This window comes from Mustela lutreola, chromosome 2 (assembly GCF_030435805.1).
Source record: "Mustela lutreola isolate mMusLut2 chromosome 2, mMusLut2.pri, whole genome shotgun sequence".
NCBI classification, from domain to species: Eukaryota; Metazoa; Chordata; class Mammalia; order Carnivora; family Mustelidae; genus Mustela; species Mustela lutreola.
The window spans coordinates 177,023,033-177,041,970 of record NC_081291.1 but is presented as its reverse complement, the minus strand read 5'-3'; the positions used below and the strand labels follow the sequence as shown (position 1 = coordinate 177,041,970).

General features: G+C 37.3%; 2 protein-coding genes across 8 annotated transcripts in view; one reads left to right on the top strand and one right to left on the bottom strand.

The window, feature by feature from the left end:
- FILIP1L (filamin A interacting protein 1 like) overlaps window positions 1-9,069 on the bottom strand; it is a 113,525-nt gene extending 104,456 nt beyond the window's left edge. For all 3 annotated transcript variants that reach the window (XM_059164357.1, XM_059164358.1, XM_059164359.1), the window contains exons 1-3: window positions 8,817-9,069; window positions 7,930-8,103; window positions 3,601-3,779 (exon numbers count right to left, since the gene is read on the bottom strand). In XM_059164357.1, the coding sequence (XP_059020340.1) occupies window positions 3,601-3,779; window positions 7,930-8,103; window positions 8,817-9,059 (596 nt within the window). In that variant the 5' untranslated portion in view covers window positions 9,060-9,069. The remainder of the gene's footprint in view (window positions 1-3,600; window positions 3,780-7,929; window positions 8,104-8,816) is intronic.
- The window catches only part of CMSS1 (cms1 ribosomal small subunit homolog), a 383,625-nt gene that overhangs the window by 111,281 nt on the left and 253,406 nt on the right, over window positions 1-18,938 (top strand). The window lies entirely within an intron of this gene.

Genomic DNA, 18,938 nt, shown 5'->3' with positions numbered 1-18,938 from the left:
CAGATTCTCCCAGGAAAACACAGAAATTGAGCCTAAATTTGAAATCTATTATTATACCCTCTAAGGTCTCTTTAACTTATCTCAATCATGTATTTCTTAATTTTTATTTTATTTCCACATAGATATTATCCAACACTTACCAACCGAGTAACATTTGCAGTGTTTTTTTTCAGAGTTTCAGTCAGATAGTCTTTTATAGTTATCCTCACCCAACTCCCTTTTTATGGGGATTATGATATCTGTCTTTGTTTCTCTGTACTGAGGGTCACTGATTTGGGAGTGGCTTCTATTACTTTGTTTGAGGAAGGAAATAAACATTATTCTTTGACCCCTTAAGACAAGTTCATCTTGCTTTTGTGAAGAGTGGCTATGTGCTTAAGAGGAAGTACTCTCAATAAAGTTAGAAGGACTCCATGATGGTGCACATGTTGTTTTGTCCCTTGTCAGAGAATGAAACAAATGAGTGGTATTTCACTCGTGTAAGCACCTCCTAAATTATTATAGTTTTCCCCACTTTGTTTTGTTAGGTGGATTTCATGTAATATTTTGATGCAAATGGCCCTAAAGCAGGGAGAAGTCCTCAGGCCCACAGTCTCCCTGTTGAAGGTAGGGGAGCAAGAAGGACCAGTGCAACAAGGGTGCCAAGATAACGGGAGCTGTGATGTTGTATGGGCAGAATAGGGCAAGAATTGTCTGTATATCATGTGAGTTGATAATACATTTAACAATCTCATATCCCAAGAGTTCCATCTGAAAGCTGTTCCTTGGCAAACAGAAATAGGTGATTTTCATATCTTCTGGAATGGCTGCTACATAGGAATAAGAGTCACTCCAGTCAGTTTTTCCTATTTTTGGCAATGGTATGTTCACTTTCATTATTCTTTTTTTTTTTTTTAAGATTTTATTTACTAGACAGAGATCACAAGTAAGCACAGAGGCAGGCAGAGAGAGAGGAGGAAGCAGGCTCCCTGCCGAGCAGGGAGCCCGATGCAGGGCTGGATCCCAGGACCCCGAGATCACGACCTGAGCAGAAGGCAGAGGCTTTATCCCACTGAGCCACCCAGGCGCCCCACTTTCATTATTCTTTAAGATGAAGAAACTTTGTGTCCAAAGGCTAAAAAACATGATCTTTTAAATTCTTCCTCTTAAGCCCCCTTGATACATGTAGAAATTCCATTCTTAATATATTGATTTCATGGGATACAATTTACATTTGTCTCACTGTTTTCCTTTTCCTCTAGCTCATGGCCTTTATTCCCACTGAATTTTTGTTCCCATTTCTCAGAGTTGTTCTCTTTGCCCTTTCTTAGTTTAAATAATCTTCATCTGCCTCCCAGCATTATTTCTGGATGTCCTCCTAAGCCTTCCACTAGAAGATAGTTGAGGTACAGCAGTGAATATTAAAACTGTACCTCAGACAGCCCTCCACATTCCTACCCTAAATCTGTAATGTCTTGCCTTCTTTGTTAATGTGGTAAGCCCTCTGGAGAGGGACAACCAGTACTTCTTTGTTCTATGGCAAGCAGCACTCTAACCGTAGTCAATAAATGTTCATAATAATGAAAGATGAAAGAAAGTGTCTGTGTTCAGCAAGTTGGTGCCAAATAAATGTGGAGGCCAAATGAGGCCGCGGGTGCCAAACCACAGGGGTTCGAAATAATATTTAATATAACATTGTCTCATTGAATAACAAATCTTACATTGTAATGTCTGAGTCAAATCTTCCCTTGGTGCCAGACTTCTCATACTCCTTTAATCTTCCCCTCAAGATATTTCAAGTTCATGAAGCTCAAGGTAACAACTCCCCCCACCCCCACCCCCACCCCCATGTAGTGAGTAGAAAACAAACCTCCTGATGAATGTGGAAAAAAAGTAACTGGATGTGAGGGCCATGGATTCTCTGGGAATCAGACCAACTGTCTACCATGAAGTAAGAAATGAAACTTTGCCATTAACCTAGCTATTGTGTAATTTCAGTTACCTAGCTAAAATATGAATTATAAGTAGTTTAAAAAAAGCACTGAAACTACTAATATTTTAGAGAAATAATTATTTTTTTCTGCATTTTTCTGTGATTGTTAGAATGCAGCACCATTAGCTTTGTAACTCAGAAGTACACATGGAATAACAGAAGTGAAATCACAGTTCAGTAAAATTTGATATTGCAATGATTGGTTCTTTTCTATCTTTGTATTATCAGTATAGAGCCTTAATTGTCCTTTCCATTTCAAATGAAGGCTCATATTTTCTAAGGTGATTCAGAACAGAGGGACAAAATTGAGCAAAATAATCTGCCCTTCATATGGTTACAAAATGTTTACCAACAAATCTCTCCCTTTTTGCAGCCAAACCTCTCAAAATAATGGTTCACATTTAAGCTGCTACATTCTCGTTTCTTATTTATTCTTCAAAGCATTGTTATTTGGCTGCTGCCCTCACTGTTTTATTGAAAGGACTCATAAAGTTTCCCAGTGTCTTCCTTGTTGCAAAGTCCTGGGACATTTTTTTCTCCTTTTCTGTATTGCTTGAAAGTCTTTCCTTGTTTGGTTTCTTTGCGTTCTTTCCCTTCTAGTTCTTCAGAAAACAGCGAGCCATTGATTCTTCTGGAGTTCCCTTCCAGAATTCTCTCTCCTCACCATACCAGCACTCATTGCTTCAGCTATCACCAGGCTGCAAATCCACATCACTGGCCCAACATTTTCCAGACCCGTATTTCCAACTGTATGTTGTTTAATTAGATATATCATTCTCCCCACTGGACATCAGAATACACCAGGTACCTCATACTCAGCATGTCTAAAACAGGACCTGCCCCCACTTTTGAGCCATCTCCTCCACCAGCAAAAAGCTCTGCACCATTCCTATGTAATGTACCCTGGTGACTAGCCAGGAGTGCTTCTCAAAACTCCCTTGTATTTCTTCCTCTGCTCTCTAGTCTCATTAGTCACCCATTAGTATTGATTGTGCATCATAAGTATTTTCTTATTCATACCCTCTTCTCTCTAACCCCATAGCCATTGGAACATATACCCTCCCCCAGTCTAAAGCTCCTGTCTTTATTCCATGTTGCCCTGATGGTTCTTCAAGAAATCATACCTGATCAACTCCTTCCTCTTCTCACAAGTTGTCATTTGTCCCTTCTTGCCAACAGTATAAAATCCATCTGCTTGTGGCTAGCCTTGCCTTTTCTCATCCTGCAATTACACCCTGTACTGTGGTCATGTTGAGTTCCCTCACTACCCATACTATTTTATCTCTATGCTATGACACTTATTTCTGCCCCTGCCTTGTATGTAGTTTCCATTCTTGTTTGCATAGGGACTAGACCCCTATTACCTCCTCTGCCCCTTTCACAAAGCACTCTCTTGCAGAATAAGGTGCCCAGCATTTATGTTTCCATAGTTTTTATCATACCTGGTTATTGCATTATATTCTAATTATCTTTAAACACATCCTCTTCCTCCCTCTGTACCATGAGAACTTTAAGAGCAGAAGCTCTGTCATATTCATCCCTGTATCCCTGGTACAATGTTGAACCCATAGTGAAAGGTTAGTAAGAGTTTGCAGAATGGATCATTGTCATGTCCACAGTAGCCTTACCTTTCACATTCCTGTTCTAGTAAGCTTATGAATTCATCACTCTTCTCCATGTATTCTTTGTGTTTTCTCTTTTCTTCTTCCAACTCCAGTATGGTTTGCCTATGAGATTTTTCTGCCATTAAAAGCTGTTCCAGGATTCGTCTATGAGATTCTTTATATTTTTCCATGACTTTCTCCAACTACAAAAGAAAATACATTTATAGTGTGTTAACTGCAAACCCTTCAAAATACTGCCATCTTTCATTCACTGTTTTAGGAATATCTAAGTTTTGACTAAGTAATTTAGCAGTGGGTTTCTCATCTTTTTGCTTGGTTTTTTTCTTTATCATTACTCTTGTTAATTGATACTTTTTGATGCATCTCAACACAAATGTAATCTTTCTACTGTTAACTGTTTTTTTTCACACAGAGAAAATAATTGTTTCCTCTGTGGATATCAGAATAATTTCCCCATATCCCTTTTCTGACACTTCCTTCTCTCTTCAGAAAAACCTTGGTCAGAGGAATGACATAAAGAAGGAATCTTTGCATAATATTTGATTCTGAGGCAACTTAACTTCTATCCTGCCCCAGCCCTCCCTAGAGTAGGCTTCTTGGATCCTTTGGTCTGTTTTTCATCATATTATGCCTCAAGGTGTTTGCATATTTTTAAAATTCTTATTAATCAATTCTTTGTTGGTTATGTAGTACTAATGTGAACAAATGTCAATACCAAGTCCTTTCTGGTTTCTGTGGCCTACTTATATCTCTATTAAGATATGATCAGGCTGTACCTGACTTACGTGTTTGTCTTCCCTACTAGACTGTGAAGTCCCTGAGGGTAGGGCCTACATTGAATTTTTAACAATTCTTAGCATCTTCATAAAAAAACAATGAAATCTTGCCTATTGCAACAACATGGATGAATGTAGAGAGTATAATGCTAAGCAGCATAAGTCAGTCAGAGACAAGTACCATATGATTTTACTTGTATGTGTAATTAAGAAACAAACAAAGGGGTGGGGGGTAGACAAACCAAAAACCAGACTGTTAATGACAAAGAACAAAGGGTTACCAGAGGGGAAGTTGGGGTAGGAGTGGAGAATGTTGAAATAGGTGAAGGGGATTAGGTGTGCACTTGTCTTAATGAGTACAGAAATAAATTCATGCTTACAGGGTCAATTAATCTATGACAAAGGAGGCAAAAGTATACAATGGGGAAAAGACAATCTTTTCAACAAATGTGCTGAGAAAGCTGGAGAACTATATGCAAAAGAATGAAATTAGACCATTTTCTAACACCATACACACACACACACACACACACACACACACACACACACAACCTCAAAATGGGTTGAAGACTTAAGGGTGAGACCTGAAACCGTAAAACCCCCAGAAGAGAACACAGGCAGTGATCTCTGTCTACTTGTGATCTCTGTCTACTTGTGATCTCTGTCTGTCAAATAAATAAATAAAATCTTTAAAATTAATTAATTAATTAATTTGATCTTCCATTATACTCTCATAGTGCTTTGTGGTTTTCACCATAGAAAACAACACTGTGTTTAATTGTATACTTGGCTTATGTGATCATTTGTTGTCTGTCACACAGACACTAAACACAACAACATTAGACATAACTATTTTTATTCATCATCTCTCCAGTAAATATTAATTAAAAGAATAAAATGAAATTTAAAAGCTAAATTATACAATTACTTAAATAAGTACTTGGAGAATTGTGATGCTAATAGAGTATGCAGATTCTTTTATTATAATACCTTGATAAATCCAAAATATTATATTTTCCTTGCTATTTTTTTAAGAAGAACTAAGAATATCTTGGGCAATTAACTCAGTATCTTTTTTTAAGGTAACTTCTAATATAGAACCCTAGGTTGGAAAGGAATAGGAGGTTAAAACTGTTGTAGACTCTGAGTTCTTAACATCTTCCCTTTCTCTTGACAAACCAGTCACCCCCTTTTCTCATTCCTATTCTTTGTTCTAGCTCAATGCCAATACCAGTCTTTCATCTTAAGTCAGTATTCCTACCATGTGATGTAACTGAGAGCAGTTAGGTCTTCTAAGCTATTTTGCCTTAAGAATAGGTAAGTCCTCTTTAGTTTACTGTAGGAGTGGTTGAGATTTTTACACTCTTCAAAAAGTACATTGTGAATAAAAAAAAATTCAGGGTTATTAACATCCCAGGTTGGGAAAAAGTAAAAGAATAATTACTTAGCATGCAGATCCTTATTCTGCTATAACTCAGGTACAGCCATGGATGGTCTCAGTGGGAAAGCTATCTAGGGATCTCTATTTAAAATTCTCCCTTAATACAGTTTATTCACTGGGTACTTAAATTTCTCCCATCACTTCCTAGATAGAGAAGTGGGTAGACAACAGGATTATTGGGTAGGTAGAGTTATATGGGCTTCAAGGAATGGATAGACTCATAGCTGGGGAGAGAGAAGTCTATAAGGTAGAAGTAAAAGGCAAGAGAAGAAAAGTGGACACATCATGGAAGTGGGAATGTGATAAGTGAGTATGTGTAAAGGAGTATGTATGTGTATGTTTTGTGAGAGTAATCAAAAGAGATTGGATTTATAAAGGGCTAAATTATGGGTAACTTTCAGGGACAAGCATTTGTAGAGAGTCAGGGTATTTTCAATTTTGCATATATGTAATAGAATTATTGTGAAACTAAAACTTTCCCATGATTTTAGCATAGATTTGGAGTCATTCTGTTCATTTCACACTGAGGTGTTGAGGGATTGTGCCATTTGTGGAGTTTTATCAGGATACAGTCAGTGATCATCAGTTTGCATTGCACTTATATAAATTGGGGAATTTTTGCCTAATGCCATTTCCTAGTCACTATGTTGGGAGCCAGGATGCAGTCTTCACGTAATTGACTTGAATGCAGCTTCAGCTCTTCTTTCTAAAATTTGAATTAAAGTGCAAGTCAACAGACTTTGGGTGGTTGCATCCTTATCCTTCAGAGAAGCAGATCCATCTGACCAAACTCCTTCGCATTTGGCAAGACAGTAGTCTTCTCTCATGAGACACCCAAGACGAGAATAGCAAGGACATTAGAGGTCAGTCCTGAGGTAGGTTGCCAGAGCTTATGTGAGGGAAATTTGTCCAAAACTTGCTTTCACTCTCTCCAGCCTTAACTCATGCTCTTAGTTGTTTCCTTTTTATAAAAATGAAAAATTGTGAAATTTTCCATTGAGGTCTCAGAGGAAAATAGAAGAATAAAATAAGGATGCCAGGGTTTCAGAAATGTCAGCAAGTAAAAGAGCAAGCAGTACTGAATCTTTGTGCAGTGGTATTGAGACTTTGCATCTTTGCTATTGTCATTGCTGGGCACACTTGTTGGGGGGAAAGATCTTTGCTGTCATTAAACTTTTGAAGGAAAAAGGATAACACTTATCTAAAATACATGCTTTCTAAAATTCCATTGCTTGGACAATTCTTTGATCATTTCTATTCATGCTCAAAATCTCTATGACAGGGGCACCGGGGTGGCTCAGTGGGTTAAGCCTCTGCCTTTGACTCAGGTCATGATCCCAGGGTCCTGGAATCAAGTGCTGCATCACACTCTCTGCTCAGTGGGGAGCCTGTTACCCCCCCCCTCTCTGCCTGCCTCTCTGCCTGCTTGTGATGTCTCTCTCTCTTTCTCAAATGAATAAATAAAGGCTTTAAAAAATTTTTTTTTTCTATGACATAGGATGCCTGGGTAACTCAGTTGCTTGGGCAACTGCCTTTAGCTCAGGTCATGATCCTGGAGTCCAGGATCAAGTCCCACATCTGGCTCCCTGCTTGACAGAGAGTCTGCTTCTCCCTCTGATCCTCCCCCTTCTCATGCTCTCTCTGTCTCTCATTCTCTCTCTCAAATAAAATCTTTAAAAAAAAATTCTATGACATAATACCTCAGTATTTTTAAAGAAATTTAAGCTTTTTCTGTTTTTTATTATAGCCTGTATAGCCTTCAGGTCCCCATAATGTGCTGCCCTTGTGTGCATGTGTGTGTGCACGTGTGTGTGTCTAAGTGTCTTTGGCTCTCAGTGTATGTAAGAGAGAGAAAATCTCTTGTATTTGTCAGCTTTCAGTCTGATGTCAAGAAAGATACCTAGTGGAAACATCCCATCTATGATTTGTTCTCCTTTTCTTTCCTGTAGAACATGTAGTATTTATCTACCTTGGGTAGATTTTAAATGTGTGAGAACATAAAACTGTAAATAATCAAAAAAGAATTATATGTCGTGCTCACCTTCCAAGCCAAGTGCTTGGCTGGCTAGTAAACTTTTCCACCTTCCAGGTGCACACCCCTAATGCAATACATACCTCATTCATTGGTTTTTCATAGATGTCCTCCTGCCAAGGGGCAGATTTTGCTTGAAAAGCATCTCGCTGGAGAGCCTCTAACACCTTTTTTGGAGTGACAAACCCATACTGAGCTTCCAGCAAAGCCAAGTCCATTTTTTCAGCCTTTAAAATGCCTATGACTTCATCTCGAGCCTGTAGGAACAAAAGCCATTTCAGAAAGCTTGCTTTATCTACCAGCATTCTCTGAAAGTGGTTCTTGAGAGCTGGTTTTTTCCTTCTATTTCAAATAAAAAATGAGTCATGTTTCTTTATAACACCTTTTACAAAAGGCAGTTAAACTATGTCCCTCATCCTTCTTATAATCTAATTATACATTAATAATATTTTAAATGTGAGCACTATAAACATTGGGGGAACCCCACATTTTTTATTGTTTGACAAGTAGATAACATGGTACCCTTTAAATGGACTGACATTTGCATTTGGGGGGGTAGGAAATAAGACTCTCTTATATGTGTAGTAACTGTTTCTTGTTTTTTATGTGAGTTAATAATGCTAGGGCAAGTTGAGTAGCCAATTTACATGGGGTATAAAAGTGCCTCTTGTTATTTAAGCCAATCTCGAAGTCATTGTTACTCAACCTGCCTGTGCACTGAATCTCATGAGCAGCACAGGCAGAGGATGTGATCTTTCACATGATGGTTGCCAGTTAAGTGTCATAATGACAGCCCTTTCAGATATGATTAATTGCCCTTTCGGTTGGCATAAGAGAATTCTGTATTTGTGTACTTTCTTTCACGTACATACAGGTAGAACCATAGACAATCTATTTCCATGGCAGCATACACCCCAAATTCACGAGCAGCCTTCTCTTTGAACATGGGGATAATTCTAACCCAGCTGACCTGAAGTTCTCCTTCCAGAATGCTCAGAAGAAATAAAAGATCGTCTCTTGAGAGGTCTTCTCCATGGTGACCGACACCACCGTGTGACTTAGGACAGGAAAGAATTGCATCTGACTCATTGGTGGGGTCTTTGTCTTGCTGTCTCTGCTTCATGTCCTCAGGTCCTTGGAAATCATGGTCTTTACTATGTCTTGGAAATTGCTTTAGGGCTGAGCCCTCTGTGTCACTGCTTCTGGAACGCATTCTTTAAAGCCTGGAAAGAAGGAAAACAGTGTGTACCTCTTAATGGAAGTAGAGTTTTAATAAGGGCACCTATTACTGCTTTAACAGGTCTGCACTCTTGCTGTATTTGCTGCAGCCAAAGACTCAATCTTTCTGAAGTCTACAGCAGAGAACAGCATTAGTAGATTCATAAATCACAGTTTTATTTACACTTCTGTTTTTTTTAATAAAAATTTTAAAAAAGGTGTTCTGCTTTGACTAAGGCCACTTATGTCCATGGGTAAACAGACTATATTTGAACTTCATTCACCAAGTATTTCATGTCAGGGATTCAGGTCATACCTCTGACCAACGCCTAAGTGTTTACTTGAGTTAAGATGTACTTAACGTAATTGTAAAATGGCAAACTTGCTAATTGTTCCAAATTTCTGCATATTCATGTTATAGTTTTTCCTTTGGAAGTTTAAAAATTTTTTGGAATGTCTTAGTCTTTGGTGCTTTAAAATAGAAACATCAGAATTACTGCTAGAAAATACTTTGGATTACTTTGTTTTGACAACAAAGTCTAATATTAAAGGAATGATGGGTTGATCCCTGGCTGTATCCCTGACATTCTGCTAAAATTCCAGATCTGTCCTTGGATACATCAAGATTTTATAGTTAGGACACTCATCTCCAAAATAGGGACAATCCTGCCTATGGAAATAATTAAAATAAATCCATATTTAAGGTATACATTAGCTTATATCTGATTATATAATTACCCAAATTAATTTATAATAGCAAGAAAAATTGTTTCACCTTTGAGATTTTTAACAAAAAGACAAATGTTAATTGAGCTTATAGTCTACTTCAATGATGTATATATTATTAATTTTAATCCTAAAACCTTGAAACTTTTATCATCTTAGTGAAGTGCTTTTGGATTATAATAAGATTTTTCCCCATACATTCTACAATAATATTTCTTTAAAAAAATATATCTGGGACACTTGACTGGCTCAGTCAGCAGAATGTGGGACTTGATCTTGGAGTTGTGAGTTCAAGCCCCATATTGTGTATAGAGATTATTTAAAAATTAAAAAAATATATGTATATTTTTAAAAATAGTATTTCTTTAAGGATCTGTAAAACCAAAGCATACAGAAAAGTGTGGGAAGTATAATGAGCCATTACATGCTACCACACAAATTCATAAAGTGTTAGTTTACTATATACATTAGAAAATGATTTTTTAATATAAGTATTATAGACACAGTTGAAGCTCTGTGTTTCTCTCTTCCTTAACCTATTCTCTATGCTTCCCACCCCAAAAGTAACCATCTTGAATTTGGTATATATATTCCCTTAAGACGTTTTATACTTTTTTTTGAACGTGTATATACATACTAAGCAATATATAGTATTGCTTTGTGTACTTTCAAACCTTATGTAAATAGGATATTTTTTTGTGTGTTGCTGAAACATGCTTTTTCACTCTGTATTTTCTAGATTCTTCCTTGTTCTATTTTATTTTAGTTTATATATATTTATTGCTATATAGTATTTCATTACGTGAGTAGTCCACCATTTACTTACACATTTTACTGTCAGTAGTTGTTTAAATAGTTTACTTTTTTTTCAGTATTAGAAAAAATGCTGCAATGAACATCACTATTTTTTTCCTGTGTGCATGCGTTTCTCTGGAAATATTCTTTAGGAATGGGATGTTAGAGCTGCGGAACATGTGTTCTCTCAGCATTACTAGGGATTATTGCTCCTCTAAGTGGAATACCAATTAACAGTAGGGTATCAGAGTTCTCATTGCTCCATATCTTCATCAGCAATTCCTATTACTGAATTTACAGTTTTTCCCATTTTGATAAATGAAATGGTATCTGACTTTTTAATTTGTATCGTATAATTTTTAGTGTGATGGGCATCTTTGCTTGTATTGAAAGGCCATTTGGGTTTCTTCATATTGCTTGTTCATGATCTTTGCTCATTTTTCTTTTGTTAGTTGTCTCTCTCATAGATTTGTAGAAATTCATATTGTATATAATTACCATTTTGTTAATTATATGTTTTGCTATTATCTTTTCTGGTCTGTAGCTTGCATTTTCACTTTATTTATTGTATTTTATGGTATAGAAATTTTAAATTTTCATTTATTAAATTTATCAATTTTTAGTTTTTCTTTTCTTATAATTTGCATTAGAAACCAAAACTTGATCAGTGACAGTACAAAAGAGTGCAGAAGACCATGGACTCTAGGACCATACTGCCTAAGTTCAGATCCCTACTCCATTATTAATTTGCTGTAAAACTTTGGGCAAGTTAGTTAATACCTCTGTGCTTCACTTTTCTCATCTATAACATGGGAATGATAGTAGTAGAATATTTGTAACCTAAAGCTACTGTGAAGATTACATGTCAGCACATGTCAATGTTTGCAACATGCCTCATATAAAATTAGCACTCTAAATAAACATTACTTTTATTAATATTATTATTAACTTTTATTTTTATTCCCAAAAATTATTCAGTGAGTCTATATTACCTTTATAGTTAGGAAAAAAATTCAGTGAATAAAATCTTTTTTAAAAAGTTGGGGGGGGAATTCAAGAAGAAAAGCCAAGTTTATTTGATTATCTCTTTCATTTAATGAAATATGAGGTGTGAGTGCTGAAGGAAAAAAAAAAAAAAGATTAAAAGAATAGCTTTGTGTCTTGGTTAGGTACTCTGTTTAAGAAGTGTTTCTCACCAGGGGCACCTGAGTGGCTCAGTCAGTTAGGCATCCAACTCTTGGTTTTGACTCAGGCCATGATCCCAGGGTAGTGGGATCAAGCCCCATGTCAGGCTTCACACTTAGTGGGGAGTATGCTTGAGGATTCTCTCTCCCTCTCCTGCTGCCCCTCCCCCAACTCAAGTGCACACACTCACTTTCTCTCTCTCAGATAAATAAATAAATCTTAAAAAGAGAGGGAGAGAGGGAAGTGATTCTCAACAGCCCCAGTTTGCTGGCACCACTTGAGAGCCCTGTTGGAATACTTTAGAAACCTTGAGGACTTCTGAGCCAGCCAGCTAGGCTTTGTTCATCCCTCTACCTGTACTCTACCAGTCATTTATTGAAAGTCCACTGTGTGTTATGTACTAAGGTGGTTATTTATGATGTGGCTTCCTTACTTCCCTTATTACAAATGATACACTTTTACTTGAAAGATTTCTAGAAATAGTTCCTAAAAATGGAGTTATGAGAAGTGCAATGAACTAGACAGAAGACTAATGAAAAAAGAATTCAGTCACAAATCAGTTGTGGGACTTAGTCAAATCATTGATCCTCTGTGAGCCCAGTGTCCCTAGTTGTGAAGTGAGGGAAATAGGGAGGTGTCTCCCTCTCTGATTTGATATATAATAATTCTTGCCAGTGTGCCTTTCAATTGTATAGTATTATCTATAGGCTATCAATAGTATATTAAGAAGAAATGGATTTGTGGATTTTCACCTTACATAAATCCACAGAAATCTAAATGCTTTATGTGGATGTGCAGTAAACCAGGTCTGATGATTACCACCAAGAAAGAGGTTACAGTTAGAAGACAATTCTTAAGGAAATAATCCTTATTTAATTTTCAGTAATAATTTTCAGTAAATTTTCAGTAATAATTTTTCAGCTGTAATGATTTTCAGCTGTAATAATTTTCAGCTGAGAATCGTTTTTTTAAGTTTGCACAGCTAATAACTGGAAGAACTGTGATTTGAATCCATGTACCCTGGCTCCAGAAACTGTACTAAAAATCATGCCATAATGCCATATGCTGTACTGCCAAAGACACACAGTTACAGACACCTTGTCCAGAATGAATATAGACACCCTATCTGAAACATGCTTATAACCTTGCTAAGTGATTACAGTATAGGTGAACAGTGATCTGTAATAGTAGTTATCACAGATTCTTCTCTATATAGTCGAGGAGGAATTCATTTATTTGAGAAAAGCAAAGCATAGAGAAGTATATTTTTTATGTAGGGATGGAAAGTTGAAGATCTGTGGGAGATATGACTCTGGAAAACCCCATTATATGTATTTTTATGTATACATAAATAATGTTTATATACTAGCATATATACATATACATAGCATATGCTATGTATCTTATGAAAACATGTATATAATGTACAATATGAAAACATTCAAAAATGAAAAATATTAATTAAAAAATAATATATCTAATTATTTTTTCCTACTCTATGGGATTATCTTGAACATTCTAGGAAGACCCTTTCTCTGTCCTGTAGGAATAATGGTAGGTTCTTAATACAGATATATTTAATACAGATAACTATTGTGCTAACTTCAACAGCACATATACTAAAAAATTGATAAAATAGATCATTATTAAGTGCTACTTTATTTATAGATATATTCACACTTGAAGGACAGGACCACCCATATCTTCTGTCTCATATTATTGATTTCCATTTAGGTCTCCCATAGGGTATCTGACTTGATGCTTCATATATAGTGGGTATTTCACAAGATGACTAGTTTCTTCTTCTGCTTTGTGGCCTACCTCAAAACTTAAGTAATGGCTAAATGATAAGTTAAAAATTCTGTGGTTCATTCTGCAACTCACGTCATCTTGCAGCTCAGCTGGGCCTCAATGTTCTAAGATGGGCTTATTCACATTTCTGTCTGTCAGCTAGCTGGGCTAATAGACCTCAGCTGGGTCGTCTTATCTCTGCTTCACATGGGCTCTCAGCCTCTGGTAGGCTAGACAAGGCTTCCCCAAATGGTGGTCTCAGAGCATCATTCCAAAAGTACGAGAGCTGAATTTTTAAGACCTTATTTTTGTTGTCAAGAGAACGTCACAAGGCCAACCCCTATTCAAGAACTGGAGTCAGAGATTTCACCTCTTGATGGTTGGAGCTGCAAAGGTCACATTGCAGAGGAACAGGGTTGGAAAGAGTTAACTATAGCCATTTTATTTTTAAACTGTAGGTCTACCACACTTACAGATTCAGGTTTCTATGAAAATTGAATAAATGTTTAGTGTTTTGTTTTGTTGTTGTTTTTAAGTAGGCTCCACATTGCATGGAGCTTGACATGGGGCTTGAATTCACAACCCTGATATCAAGACCTGAGCTTGAGATCAAGAGTCTAAAGTTTAGGGCGCCTGGGTGGCTCAGTGGGTTAAACCTCTGCCTTCAGCTCAGGTCATGATCTCAGGGTCCTGGGATTGAGCTCCACATCAGGCTCTCTGCTCAGCGGGGAGCCTGCTTCCCCCTCTCTCTCTGCCTGTGTCTCTGCCTCCTTGTGATCTCTCTCTCTGTCAAATAAATAAATAAAATCTTTAAAAAAAAAAAAAAAAGAGTCTAAAGCTTAACCAACTGAGCCACCCAGATGCCCCTAAATGTTTAGTTGAAAAGGGGTAAAATATATTTTGGTTTTACTTCTTTTAGTTTATTGGAAGTTTAAGGTTTTGTTGAGGGTTTTAATGATTTCTATGATGCATTCCTGTGCTTTCTCTTACCCACATATTCATATGTAGAACAGTAGCCCTTTTTTATTAAAATATTTTATTTATTTGAGAGAAAGAGAGTGTGTATGAGCATGAGCGGGGGTGGGGGGGCAGAGGGTAAGGCACAAGCAGACTCCCCGCTGAGCAAGGAGCCCAGGGCTTAATCCCAGGACCCTGAGATCATGACCTGAGCCAAAACCACTTAACCTACTGAGCCACCCAGGTGCCCCAACAGTAGCCTATTGATAAGAATCAACTTGTGTTCTGCTGCTAATCAATAAGGATTCCTCTGGATTAATTTTATCCAAGGTTTGCCTTCCAGAATTCCAAGATAATGTAAGCTTCTATTTAGAAGAATAGTTTAATAAGCATTTCTCATAAGTCCCCTTTGAGTTAAAGGCAAGCCAAGCTGTTGCAGAAAACTTGAATGAAACTCTGTATACATCACAGCTTCCCTTGCCTCACTTTTTAAAAAGGTGGGTTTGGTGAAATCTTCCAAGAAACCACAAGTGCTCTGGCAATGATGATATTTGTAAGTGATAAAAAGGAATGACCTAAAATATGTTGATACTTTGCTTATTCTTTTTTAAAGTGATTAGAGTTTTTCGAAGACTGCTAATCCTCTTTGGGGGCTGGGATTGGTGGCATCAACATTCTTGATGACATGCACATTGGATTTGTGAACAGATCCATCGTGTGCAGACTTCTGGTCTACTGAGGTGTTATATGTCTCTGCATGTTTACAGTGGTGGAGTTTCCTTGCCCTTGTGCCAACAACCACAAAATGATCAGTAATGAGAAGTAATTAAGTATGGAGAGGAAGAAAACAAAGATGTGAATTTCATGATACTTCATGCTTTGTATTATCAGTGACTTCATTGTTTCTCTTGGCAAAATTTTAATGCATCTATGTTTGGCCCAGGGGTGTGTACTGAGGAAAAGAAAAATTTTGTAATAGCAACAGTGGGTTGGGATTTTCAGGTTAACCCTCCCCCCCCCCAAAAAAAAAGAATGGAAAGTTGCTTTAATTTATACCAAATAATGATGCCTTGCTCTTTTCATAAAGTGCTAGCAGTAACATTAAGTCTAGTTGTTTTTGAAAGAGAAATCTGGCTTAGTTGTCAGTTTAACACAACCCAGTGCATTATCTATAACTAACATAGCCATCGAATGGCAGCCCTCAGAAGTGTAAGAAATTGATAGACTGGGATTCAGGAAACCTGGCTTCTGATCTCAGCTCTGCCAGGCTGTGGGTTGTCACTTATAAATGAGGATATTCAGCTAGGTCAGTCCTAAAAGATCATTCAGGATGGAACAAGGACCAGGGCTTCTTTCCCTTGACTTCTGTCTTGTTCCACACCCCCTAACAAATCCCCTGACAGTAGGATTCAGGCTTGAGACTAGATGATCTCTGAGGTCCTGGGGCTTCCCACTTTAGAATTCTGTAATTCTCTGTTGTCTTGTATCTATGGATACAAATGCAGTTCATTTGGCCCTGAGAAGCAGATTCTGTTTTGTTTTCCTATGTGGTGACCTCGGTCAGTTTTTCTTGGGTTTAAGCTGGTTGAAATCATGGTGGATCTTTGGTATGGATGTGTCCATGCAGGAGAAGAACAAGTAAAGAATTTGAAGCTATTTACTTAATTTAGTTAAGGAAGTAGCCAAATGTAAATAGTGGCCTATTCAACCTCTAATACATACAAACTTCAAGCCAACTCCTTATTATAAAAGTTAAATTTTCTTAATCATTCTTTACTAATTTTATATATCAAAAATTGCTTACTGTATATAATTGGGTACTATTAAGACATAATTTTATTCTCCATGTACCTGTTTATTTTCCTCTTTGAATGTTGGAAAAGAGGATATTTTACTTGTATAAAGGAACCTGGAAAAGTCTCAGTGAAAGAAATTGGTTTTGGTTTTGTTTATTTATTAATGATACTGAATGAGCTGATCAAAACTCCAAGTTAGGGAAGAAAATAATAGTAATAGCAATAGCTTACATTTATTCAGTACTTACTAAATATAGGCCTGTTCTAAATGCTTTACTTTTATTAACTCATTTAGTTTCAAAAAACTGTTATTCATCCTTATTTTACAGAGGAGAAGACTGAGGCTTAAAACTGATAATAATTTGTTGAAGCTCATACTGCTAAAAAGTGGCACATCCTAACGTGGGCAGCCTGGATCCAAAGTATCCAGTAAATTGCTATGCTCTATCTATTTAGGATCTTACATAGTTAAGAAAAAATACTCCTCCAACATTAAGTTATTCACAAACATTTATGAAGTACCCACTATACAGGTATTGTGCTAGGTGATTTGTTCTAGCTTATTTTTATACCTGAGTGTGGCATAGGCATAGCATAATAGAAGGAATCTGAGATTGTGGAATTTACATAGATCTGGACTTAAATCACAACTCCAATATGTTAGCGCTGTGGCCTTCGATCACACGTGGTTAGTAAACCTCCCCAAGCCTTCAAGTATAAAATGGAAGTAAGGGTACCTGTTATGATAGATTTATTAGTCATGCTTTGTGAGCAAAGGCCCTCTGTTTATGTCTGTATCCCTAGCGCCCAACAGATTTGGACATCAGCAGGCTTTCAGTAAACGATTGAATCATGCAGTCAGCAGAGCTGATTGGCTCTTAGTAGGAACTGCTTAATTGTAAAGCTGATTCATCTGGCTAAAAAGTTAGAAAAACAGTTTCAGGTGTACCCCATTTTACTGCTCTTCACTTATTGTGTTTTGCAGGTACTGCACTTTATACAGGTTGAAGGTTTGTGGCACCTCTGTTGAAAAAGTCTTTTGGCACCATTTTTCCAATAGCATTTAATCACTTTATGTCTCATGGCCACATTTTGGTAATTCTTGCAGTATTTCAGGCCTTTTCATAACTGTTTTGTTATTATGGTGATCTGTGGTCAGTGCTCTTTGACATTAATATGGTAATTATTTGGGGGCAGCACTAACCACACCCACTTAAGATGAACTCAGTCAGTGTATGTTGTGTGTGTCCTGACTGCACCACCAAACAGCCATTTTTCTGTCTCTCTGTTCTCAAGTCTCCCTATTCTCTAATGCACAGTATTGAAATTAATCCAATTAGTAACCCTATAATGGCTTCTGAGTGTTCAAGTGAAAGGAAGTGTTGCACATACCTCTATAGAATGATTAAGCTTAGTGAGGAATGTTGCAAGCTGAAAGGCTGACCCCTGTGCCAAACAGTCAAGTTGTGAATGCAAAAGGAAAGTTCCTGAAGGAAATTTAAAGTGCCACTCCAGTGAATACATGAATTGGTAGGAAAGCAAAACAGCCTTATTACTGGTATGGAGAAAGTTTTAGTGGTCTAGATAGAAGATCACACCAGCCAAAACCTTCCCATGAGTCAAAACCTAATCCAGAAAAAGGCCCTAACTTGTTTTAATTATATAAAGACAGAGAGAGGTAAGGAAGCTGCAGAAGAAAAGTTGGAAGTTGGTAGATGTTGGTTCATGAGGTTTAAGGAAAGAAGCCATCTCCATAATATAAAAGTGCCAAGTGAAGCAACAAGTTGTCCAGACCTAGCTAAGATCACTAATGAAGGTGGCTACACTAAACAATAGATTTCCAGTGGAGATGAAACAGCCTCCTATTCGAAGAAGATGCTATCTAGGACCTTCATTGCAAGGGAGAAGAAATCAATGCCTGGCTTTAAAACTTCAAAAAACAAGCCGACTGTCTTTAAGGGCTACTGCAACTGGTGATGTTAAGTTGAAACTGGTGCTTATTTACCATTCCAAAAATTCCTGGGGCCCCTAAGAATTATACTATAAATGGAATAAGAAACCCTGGATGATAGCACATCTGTTGACAACATGGTTTACTGAATATTTTAAGCCCACTGTTGAGACCTCCCACTTATAAGGAGAGATTCCTTTCAAAACATGACTGTTCACTGACACTGCACCTGGTTGCCCAAGAACTCTGATGGAGATGTGCAATGAGATGATTGTTGTTTTCATGCCTGCTAACACAGCACCCATTCTGCAGCCCATGAATCGAGTAATTTTTTTTAAAGATTAATTTATTTTTGAGAAAGTGCAAGCAGGGGAGGCGTAGAGGGAGAGAGAGAGAAGCAGGCTTCCTGCTGAGTAGGGAGTCCAACATTGGGCTCCATCCCAGGACCCTGAGTTCATGGCCTGAGCCAAAATCAAGAGTCAGATGTGAGCCACGCAGGTGCTCCTGATCAAGGAGTGATTTTGACTTTCAAGTCTTATTATTATTTTTTTTTTTTAAGATTTTATTTTTTATTTTATTTATTTGACAGAGAGAGATCACAAGTAGGCAGAGAGGTAGGCAGAGAGAGAGGTGGAAGCAGGCTCCCTGCTGAGCAGAGAGCACAATGCGGGGC